Raw genomic sequence first — 10,808 nt, 5'->3', positions numbered from 1 at the left:
GAACTTTTTGGCTTGGCCTTGTAGGGAATTGTGTTGATTGGTCCATGTTGAACATACTATTTCACTCGTTAGCAATTCTTCCTCCAGTCATCGTCAAGCTTCCCCCTAGTCCCAACAGCATCATTCGTAATCTTTCCTTCTTACTCTCTTCCACTACTATTGGTTTTGCTCTCTCAAGCTTCCTCCCAGTCCTAATTGCTTCACTCGTAATCTTTCCTCCTTCCTCTCTTCTACTACTGCTATTTTTTACTCTGCTTCTGCTCATGGTTCTACCAACCTTTTGGGCGGGCCTTACAAATGACAAAAAGTAATTGTTTTCTTTCACTTGTTATGGTAGGTAGCCTAAAGGGATGTTTTGGTTTTCTTTCACCTCGTTCAGCCACGTGTCATCAATATGGGCCGTTGATTTTGATTGATTCGAATTAAAGCCAAATGTGAAGCTTTTATTCAAAAGTATATTAGAAAAGCTGCTCGATAAAAGCTACATGCTTTTTTTAGTAGTTAACAAACTACACAAACTAGGATGTCAGGAACTAAGGCAAGACGCTTGTGGTGTGGTCCTCTAAAAAACGAAGTCACTTGCTACAGAAAAACTGTGTTCGCTTCCTCGATCGTCTCACTCCATCATCATAACCATATTATGGCTCGGTAATTTGTAGCCTGTTTGTGGCAAGAAATCTCCGACTCGATGGTCCACACAGAAGCGAGAAAACTGCAAAGAATGCTCATTTGCTATAAGGGTTTCGGTCATGCCTTATTTCTCTCTTTCTTGCTTACATGTACATTGACCGCTGATAGCGAGCAAGCGAAGCCCGAGGAAGATTAATCCGAAAGCAGATCCAGTAGTGACAACATATTTCCCTTTCTTGACTTTCAAAACTTACATAAATCATATTTTTTAGTTTTCTTCCATCTCCTTGAGCCACATTTTTTAGTTTTCTTCCATCTCCTTGAGCCACGTGTAATGAATATGAGCCCCTAGATTGATTTTAGCCCTTACGAATATGAGCCCTTAGATTGACTTTAATTAATGTCAATCATGAAGGTTGTATTCAAATAGCATAAAAACTCGTGGGTACTTTTTTCATTTCAATTTAAAACATTGTTAATTCATTCCGCCTTTCCTCTTAGACGGCCTACCGCACCCTAGTTATTGTTGTTGTGTCTTCGTGGTGTGTAATCCATCCCTAGGCGGCGTGTACACGGTGGCGTTACACACGTGGCATGGCCCAAAAGAGCATGAAGTAATGGTGGGGGGGGGGCGAGCAGGATGAATAGGATGATGATGATGCTGCTTCTGGCAGCTCTTCTTCAGTCCCCTCGGCTACCTTTTCTCACCACCGCATTCAACCAGCCCCGCTTACCTCCCTACATCCCCTCCTCTATCCCCTATTGCTTCTCCAGCTTTCGTCCCTCTCAGAGTTCTTTCTCAGCCCACACTAATGAGGCTCAGTTACAGGTTTTTGGCCCGCATAAGCTCACTTTCGAAGGTTTGGTCCCCGATGGTGCCGGCAAAATGCGTCTTGACGCTTGGCTTGCGTCCCAACTGCCGCACGTCAGTAGAGCACGTATTCAAAGCAGCATACGGTCTGGCCTGGCCCTCGTAAATGGCCTGTCAGTGAGCAAGGTTGTTTCGCTTACTCATATCGTTTAATAATGTGACCGGTATAATTGCAAAGCAGGACTGCGCGTCTTGGATATGTTCGAGCAACTAATTTAGTAAGTTAGCGTGGGTGTTATGTCGAATGATACTTAACGACGCCATCCCTAAGAAACTGAAGCTCCATTGTCAGAAAGCTGGGCCACAACTCTAAAACATTTAGCTATCTAAAGTTGATTGGAGATATGTTGAATTAAGAAAACGCAGGCCACAACTCTAAAACATTTACCTCTCTAAAGCTGATTAGCGATATGTTGAGTTAAAGAACATGATCATGAATGCTAGTAGCTTTGTGGCAAGTACAAATTTCTGCGTGAAAAACACACGTAGATTGTATACTTTGACAATGCCATCCACTTTTATATGCTCTTTCAATATGGGGTGGTCAAGTGCAGCTATAAAGAGTGATCAAAGCTGCATCATGATGTATGAATGAGAACATTCCAGTTTTCGAGAGTCTAGAATTCAGAAATTAGGGTGGTTCAGAAATTCGGGAGATAATTTATCAAAAACGGATAGATGTTCGTGAGTCTCACTAATAGTGTACAAAAGGGCTCCAAGGAATGTTGGCAGCTACTATTCTATCGTACAATACAATACAAGTCCTTACTCTTGCTCACACTGCTCACTATCTCTTTTGGTATTAGAGCACGAGGTCTGGCTTGCTCGAAGAGACCTCTTTATCACGGGCCATGACTTTTTACGAGATGTGGACCATGGTGCAGCAACACATTGAGGATACATGCCGTGATCAGCTTCTCCATGCATGACTCCTCGTGAGTTGGTATCTAGAAGAGAGTCCCACGCTTGGGTCAAGGGTGATTTTTATGTTGCACAAAGGATGATCTTCTGATGTACATACTGAGTTCTATATCTACTTTAGTCTAGTTCTACAGTATATCATATTGTATTGAGGAAGTTTTGCCGTACTACTTGGTTATGCCTACATTGGCTACATATGCTATTCGCCGCTTAGTGGTTAGACCACCACATAAGATGGAGTCAGACATTCTAGCAGTTCAGGGGTATGATGATGTTTGAGGAGGTCACTGCCCCACCTGTGTGCTGCCATATGAGGAGCACTAGGGTGCAGTAGAGCAGGATAGATATGGGTTAGTTGCCAGCACAGCAGTACGCCCTATTTATAGGCTGGTACTCCCAGACCAGATCAGGTCCAGGGGCAGGGAACCAGTCTGCACATTGGCAAACTGCAGGTTGGCAGTCAAGTCAGGGTAATCCCTTACCCAGGGTTGGCTAACTGGTCGGTAAGCTAACAGGTTGGCAGTCACGTCAGTAAGCTAGCTGGTCGGCCCCACAGACTGGTGGGTCGGCCAGCACCAGGTTGAGCAGGCTAGCCTCCTCCTATAAAGAGAGGGCGTTCCCCCTTGCCTTGCACAACAAAGGCTTTGTCGTGAATCCTGATCTGATGGAACTGCACAACTGGCTCATGAATCTTGATTTGATGGAATTGAATCCCAAGTTCTTCCGCTAGCTTTTGGTAAGGATACTTGATGTGGATAGTGACCTAGGAAGATGCTTAATGCGATGTTTCTCTGGTCGTATTGGTGACTCATCATGAGGGAGACATCATGGTACTGCTGCAGTACTGCTTCCTGCATGGGGTCTTGACTTGAGTCCTTTGAACCACTGAAATCAAAGGTCGAGGCGGACCCATAGCCTGTGATTTTGATATCCAAGCTGTGGTTCTGATAATCAGGTCGAACTTCAAACTTGTGCCACCATCGTGTCTCAAGATGATATCTGCTACTTGAGTAGGTGCGACCCTGAGTGGCCGACTGTCTACCCACCTTAAGATCTTTAGAGTGGCTGTGGTGACTTCCATGTCGCTCGCCACTTGCTGTCCCAGAAATGCGCCATTAAAGGCAATGGTATCTATCAGCGTAAGAGTCAATTGGGCCTGCTTAGCTGCTTTGATGGAAATGATGTCCTCGGAGCTCCTTGAATTGCCAGGATGAGGACCTTCTAGCCACCAATCTGTCCATAAAACTGGAACATTGTGGGAAACTTATGAGGTTCCCCCTTTTGCTGATGTTTAAGCTCCTCGATGACCACTGAGGTTGTCCCGGTATGAGTTGAAACTGTAGATGAACCACTTGATGTTGCTCCTTCTGCTTGAAGATTCTGGAAGTGCGGGCAATCTTGCTTCTCGTGGCCCTGCACATGACAATGGAAGCACCAGTTCTCTTTGGCATAGGTTGCTCCTGTCCGCTGCATCCAAGTGCCCGCCATAGCCATTGCTATCCTTCATCATCCAGTTCTTCTTCTGCTGCCCATTCCCACCATCGCCTGGCATGGAGTCCTGGGACTTCTTATTGTTGACCTGCTTGGATCCTTGACCCTTGTGCATGAGCTTGCAATTTTGATCAAGCTCATATGCACTCTCATAATCCCGTGGTCTAAGAATACAAACATACCATTGGATGCAATATGCAGCCCACAGAGAAAGTTGCTCAGCTTTTGGCTTTCTTCCAGCTGCAGCTGTATGGACACTTGAAGTAAACTTATTGGCGTAATGATTCACCGTCTGTGTGTCCCCATGGGGCAGCCCAAAGAATTGACTCTGCAGTGTGTCCAGGTACTGAGGTGGCAAGAACCGTGTGTTGATATCTTTCCGGAACTTTGTGGACCTAGAACGAGGTGTCTCGTCGTTTGCATCATGGTGGTCCTTCTACCAACTGTGCCACTAGGTGACCACCTTGCCTGTGAGGTGCATTGATGCGAGAATGCACCTCTTGTTGTCGTTCGTAGGCATAACTGACCGCCTTGTTTGTGAGGTGCATTGATGGAGAATGCACCTCTTGTTGTCGTTCGTAGGCATAACTGAAAATAGCTTTGGAATTGATGGAGCCACGAAATCAACACCAAAGGTTCGGTCTTACCATCATATTGAAGAAAATTGAGCTTCCCAGGAAAGAAGCTTTGACGAGTTGTTGGGCTCTCTCCCTTCATCTCCATGTGGGCAGAGTAGAGAAATGAGAAGTTGTCGTTCTCAATCCTGGGGCAGTGCTCTCTAAGCTTCCTGGCTTCTCGAGTCTCGGTCTCTCTGCGATGGATCACTCTTCTCTTTTACCTCTTGAGCTATTCTCTTACACTCCAGAGCCTCATGATTGCGTTCTTCTTTTGCCGTGAGCTGCTCTCTCGCGCTCTTTGGCTTCTTGCTCACAATCATCCCACATCTCTTGGAGCTGAACCATGCCATTAGAGAGACTCTTTGACTGTTGTTGTTGCATCTACATCATGGCCGTTATAGCAGAAACTATCATAAGGGTCTCTACGATCGGGTTCTATAGTAGTGAGGCCTAGGAAGCGGATCCTACTTCCCCACCGGTGTTGGATGTGCCACTAGTACTCATGGTGCCCTTTCTGGATCTTGTCTATACCATAAAACAATGGGCTGTCCTTGAACTGCACCCCCCTATCTCAGGAAAGAAAATTTGAAGCTTTGATAAAGAAGGAGAAAGCCTAACTCACTCTCTCTCTTGCTCACTACTACGTGAACTGATAGAACAATGCAAAACACGTGGAATTGCGGAGTGAGTGCGAGAGTTTGAGGTGTTGGAAAGTAGAGGATAGAATCACTCACTCCTCACACTCCCGATCGCAGCTCGAACAACAATCAAAGAGAAGGGGAGAGAAAGATAGCAAAACTCAGATATATTCTTCCACTACAGTGGGCTGACAAAAGCTCAAGAGGTGAGCATACAAAACAGCAAAGAGATGCTGTACCAAACTCTGAGTCTACTCCTCTCCCTGCGCGCTTGTTGGTGCAAGGCTGGTCAATGCAAGTGATGAAGAGAAGTGTGGGGGGAGGGGGTTTATATAGGTGGGCAGCGAGCCCCTAGAACTGGCTGACTTTTCAGTCGGTTCCAGTCTGCTAGAACCGACCCCCCCAAAAGGGCCAAGATGGCCGTTTTTTGGTCGGTTTCTGGGCCAACCCTTTGGCCTATATAAGTATAACATGCAACGGTAATCGGATCCTATAATTCACAGCAAGACCTTCTTTAAACCTTTAGTGATGAATTAGCGTTGTACACCATAGAGAGAGAAAGGAGATGAGGGTAGAGAGAGAGTAGAGTTGACAACCGATTGAGGAAAAGAGAGGACAGAAGGAAAAGAGAGGAAAAGAGAGGAGAGAAGGAAAAGAGAGGAAAAGGTCCCTACACCCACTGAGGGCCCCCTCCCCCAATCAGGGGAGAATTTGCTTTATACTTGGAGAACTGAGAAATACAAAGAACACTCTTCGAAAGAACACGGAATGCGTTTCTGAAGAGCTCACTGTGCACACATATAGGTTACTGCGTGAGTGAGAGAGTGAAAGCTAGGAGTGATAGATCCTATAAGAGAGCTGAGAGATGAATGAAATAAAGAGCTGGGAATGAGCTGTGTAAAACTGTAAAAGATAACTGAAAAGAGCTGCTGAAACAGACCCCAAATCTTACTCCGTTCGCTGTCCCGACTCCCTGTCTGATGGCTGCGTGAACACCTTCCCAGAGGGCTGAGCTGATACCAAAGGCTGAGGCTGGTCAGAGGGCCACTGGGGGTGAGTGTCAGGCTGTTCAGAGGGGGCTGAGGAGGAGCTGTAGGAGGTTGAAGTGCTGGGAGAACTGAATCAGGAAAGAGGGCCTAGAGGCCCCCTATTTATAGGGCTTTTGGGGCTGGTTGGCTAGCCCCATAAAGGCAGACCTAGGCCCCATAAATGGCAGCCCTAGGCCCCATAAAGGCAGCCCTAGGCCCCATAAATAGCAGCCTAGGGAGGGGTGCAGGTTAGCCTATAAAGGCGCCCTTCCCCTGCCATTCTCTTCACTTGTTCCAGCCCTGAGAGGGGCCCAGAAGGGCTCCTATCCTAGGATGGACCTAAACCTATCCCTAAACCTAAGACGGAAACACTACCCTACGGTTCTGGAGTGGGTACTAGTGAACAAGGACTAATCTTTTGACTTGACCTAAGGCTGAGAGACTGACTTACGTAGCTTGTGCCCGACTATCCCTAGACAAGGGCTCACAAAGGGGTCACATCGTACGACAAAATCTCCTATTAGGGAACTATTACGTACTTGTCGATGTAGCCAGTGTGTCACTTTGCACCCAAGTGCAGGGGTGCTTGTGACAATAAGGCCCCATATGCAGGGCCTTTTGGGTTGCTGCTGGCTGGTGCTCATGTGCTGTAGATGCCCCCACATGGGCCCGTGATGCTGGCGCCTTGTTCCACGTAGCTGCCCTCTTATAGCAAGGTACTCTCAGCCCCCCCATCCCCCTATAGTCTCCTGTCCCCTTGTCCCCTCAAATCAGGGGCTCACAGGTGGGGCAATGACATTTCTAACACCCCCTCTCAATGACACAGCTGTGGGCTGATCCCCATGCGTCAAATGAGGTGTTCCATCTGCTCCTTGGGAAGCGCCTTCGTGAAGACATCCGAAATGATGTTGTCGGTCGGGCAGTACATGAACTCTATGACTTCTTCGTCGATGAGTTTTCGAGCAAAGTTGTAGTGGACCTCGATGTGCTTCGTCCGTGCGCGAAACACGGGGTTGTTGGTGATCGCTATGCAACTCTGGTTGTTGCACATAACCAATGTCGCATCTTCTCGGGCCACATTCATGTCCTCCAAGATCCACACGAGCCACAATGGTTCGCATGCCGCTGTACAAGCAGCCCTGTACAGTGTACTCTGTCTCTATAGATGAAAGGGCGACAATAGGTTGTTTCTTACTCAACCATGACAACTCCTGATGAGAGTAAGAAACAATATCCAGAAGTCCGAGTATCAATATCACCTGCCCAATCACTATTGCAGAAACCTCCCAACTCAATGCCTCTCGTATAAGTGATGCCATAGGTGCAGGTACCTTTCAAGTACCTTAGCACCCTCGTACCTGCATCCCAATGGGCCTTCTTGGGTGTGGCGGAGAACTGACAGAGCAATCCAACTGAGTAAGAAATATCCGGTCTGGTAGTGGTGAGGTAAAGCAAACTCCCCACCATGCGTCGATATAGTGATGAATCAACCGGCTGAGATGGATCACACACTCAGCTTCAGACCAGTTTCCATGGGAGTCATTGCTGCTTTGCAATTTTCCATGTGAAAGCGTTTGAGCAGCTCCTTGCAATATTTCTCCTGTGAAATAAAGATATAGCTCTTTTCTTGCTTCACCTCAATCCCAAGAAAGCGGTGAAGTATGCCTAAGTCAGTCATCTAGAACTCCTCCATGGGAATTCTCGACCTGAGCAATCTTCTTCGTATGATCCCCTGTAAGATGAGGTCATCCACATATAGAATCAATACCAGCCGCAAATCCCCCTCTGTATCGAGATAAAGATTTGCTTCTGATGGACTCCGTCGAAGCTTGATCTTCTGAAAGAAAACATCTATTTGCTGGTACCAAGCTCTGGGGGTCTGTTTCAGCCCGTATAAGGCCTTCTTCAGTTTGCAGACTTTTGATGGGGATCCTGGACAGTGGAATTTGAAATCCTTGTGGCTGTGCCAAATATACCTCCTCCTCCAGGGTTCCATTCAAAAATGCAAACTTGACGAATGAACCAACTCGAGCGGCTTCTTGGCCCGGGATGAGGCCTCCTGTGGGAACTTGTCTCTATGTTGCTTGCCCTCCAAGCAAGCCCTGCAAACACGATCATTACCTGCAATCGGTGGAAGTCCATCCACCATCTTTGACTTTTGCATCTCGACGAGAGTGCCATAATTGACGTGATCGAACCATGCCACAATTTGAATCTACCATGATCCCCGTGTACTAACAGAGCGTTGAGCCAATATAGCCCATGCTCCTCGAGTCTTTGAGACACCACCTTTCCATTTGCCTTGGATGTGACAGTGACTTTGCCGTTGTCGAATAAGACTGACATGTTGTGCTTGTCCATCTTACTGACAGACAACATGTTCTTGCACAAATTCGGTACATAAAGTACACCGAAAATCAGCTCCTTGTTTCCTACAGTCGTGATGAATGGAATACTACCAACACCCTTCGTAGGGCATGCCCGGTTATCCTCCACAGTGACCTTGGATTCAGGATGAGTACCTTCCAAGCACTCCTTCTGTTGGACATGTGTTTTGAAGCTCCACTGTCCACGTACCAACCTTCCTTTCCTTCACTGACTGCATAGGCGGAGCAATACTCAGTGATGATGAAGAGAGCGCCGGTTGTGACGTTTGCCGATTCGGTCTTTGGCTCCTCCTTGGACTTGGACTCGTTACGCTTGAGGTCCGCCTTCTTCTTGCGGCACTCCTTACCAGAATGACCAAGCTTCTCACAGTAGAAGCACTTCATCTGCCTCTTTCTCTCTGCACCCTCGGTCTTGTTGTTGTTCTTGGAGTCTTTGAACTTACCCTTGCCGGGCTTGTCCCTTGCCACGAGAGCCTTCTCGTCTGATTGAGTAAATAGCTTTTCCCGAGCCGCTTCCTGCAATAGTAAAGGGCCAAACTCCTCGAAGGTGAGAGGCTTGGTCCTCTATCCTGCAGTGACCGTACTTGAGTGTACCTTCTGACCAACTGCAACGAGCTGGTCCCTTACCACGTTGACTTTTGTCAGATGGTCATGAACATTGTCCCCCTCATTCATATCGAGATTGTATAGTTGATGTTGAAGAAGCAAGATCCAAGATGTGCTCTCTGTTTCATACAGATCCTTCAAAATAGCCCACACCTGTATAGACGTTTCGGCCATTTGGATGTGCGGGGAAGAACAGAGTCCGGGCATCTCTGTCTTCCCAATTTTCAAGCTCCTCTCCATCTACTGGAATGAGAATCTTCCCCTTGCTGTCCAACATATCTTCCGGCTTTACCTCCACCCCCGTTGTCAACTTCCACAACTTCTGAGCCACTAAATGTCTCCGGATTTTCACCTTCCAGATTGGGTAGTTCGACCCATCTTGTTTCCCTGACTCTCCAAAGTTTGGGATGGTGAATGAGACAAATCTGGAGGAGGAGGAAGGAAGAGAATGGGCTGAAGAGGCAACAGTTGAATAACAGTTGAATCCTTGTCCTCCATCCTTGCTATAATGGCGAACAACAAACTGAAAAATGAATTTGCAGTAGAGAACTTGACCACGCAGCAACCCTGAGTATTGATTGGAGTCGCCATCTTGCTGAGGAACTCTGTTCTAGAGCTGGAAACCTTGCTCTGATACCATGTTGGAAAGTAGAGGATAGAATCACTCATCTTCACACTCCCGATCGCAGCTCAAACTACAATCAAAGAGAAGGGGAGAGAAAGATAGCAAAACTCAGATATATTCTTCCACAACAGTGGGCCGACAAAAGCTCGAGCGGTGAGCATACAAAACAACAAAGAGATGCTGTACCAAACTCTGAGTCTACTCCTCTCCCTGCGTGCTTGTCGGTGCAAGGCTGGTCAGTGCAAGTGATGAAGAGAAGTGTGGGGGGAGGGGGTTTATATAGGTGGGTAGCCAGCCCCTCGAATTGGCCGACTTTTCAGTCTGCTCCAGTCTGCTAGAACCGACCCCCAGAAAGGCCAAGATGGCCGCCTTCTGGTCGGTTTCTGGCCAACCCTTTGGCCTATATAAGGCCCCATATGCAGGGCCTTTTGGGTTGCTGCTGGCTGGTGCTCATGTGCTGCAGATGCCCCTGCATGGGCCCGTGATGCTGGCACCTTGTTCCACGCAGGGTGCTGCCCTCTTACAGCAAGGTACTCTCAGCCCCCCCATCCCCCTATAGTCTCCTGCCCCCTTGTCCCCTCAAATCGGGGGCTCACAGGTGGGGCAGTGACATTTCTAACATGAGGGAGGAATATAATGGGCCTTCAAAGAGCGAGTTATACATTGTATAAATGTATGCCCAATAAGGCTGAATACAACTGAAAGAATAGATACTGTACGGAGAGAGTAACTCCTCATTGCAAAAAGGACAGAAAGTATATTGCGTAGATGGAATCCCCTCACTGTAGAGCTGCAACTGAGGGCTGCTATGGGCCAGTCCCTGTCTATTGCTGTACCAGATTGAGGGAACCTGAGAACTGATGGAATTAAGAGACTGCTCTGATGCACACCTCTGCTGCTGTCCAGAGCTGAACCGGGACCTGTAGATGAACTTGCAGTTGCCAGGGATGGAGCAGATCTGCTGCTCCCTGATGCTGGCCTATTTTGCTGCTGA

The 10,808-nt window shown here is 47.5% G+C and overlaps 1 protein-coding gene across 3 annotated transcripts in view; it reads left to right on the top strand.

Annotated features, from left to right (window-relative positions):
• The first annotated feature begins 1,283 nt into the window (after window positions 1-1,283).
• LOC147888286 (Pseudouridine synthase family protein) overlaps window positions 1,284-10,808 on the top strand; it is a 112,719-nt gene continuing 103,194 nt past the window's right edge. For all 3 annotated transcript variants that reach the window (XR_015543107.1, XR_015543106.1, XM_087393468.1), the window contains exon 1: window positions 1,284-1,627. Coding sequence is in view for 1 of the 3 variants with exons in the window: in XM_087393468.1 (XP_087249594.1) it covers window positions 1,286-1,627 (342 nt within the window). In the remaining 2 variants the exon portion in view is untranslated. The remainder of the gene's footprint in view (window positions 1,628-10,808) is intronic.

The sequence above is a fragment of the Dipteris shenzhenensis genome, chromosome 22, assembly GCF_047967505.1.
Source record: "Dipteris shenzhenensis isolate YYH24624 ecotype China chromosome 22, Dip_SZ_1.0, whole genome shotgun sequence".
Classification (NCBI taxonomy): Eukaryota; Viridiplantae; Streptophyta; class Polypodiopsida; order Gleicheniales; family Dipteridaceae; genus Dipteris; species Dipteris shenzhenensis.
Note: the sequence above shows the minus strand (reverse complement) of the source record. Positions and strands in the feature narration are given on the sequence as shown.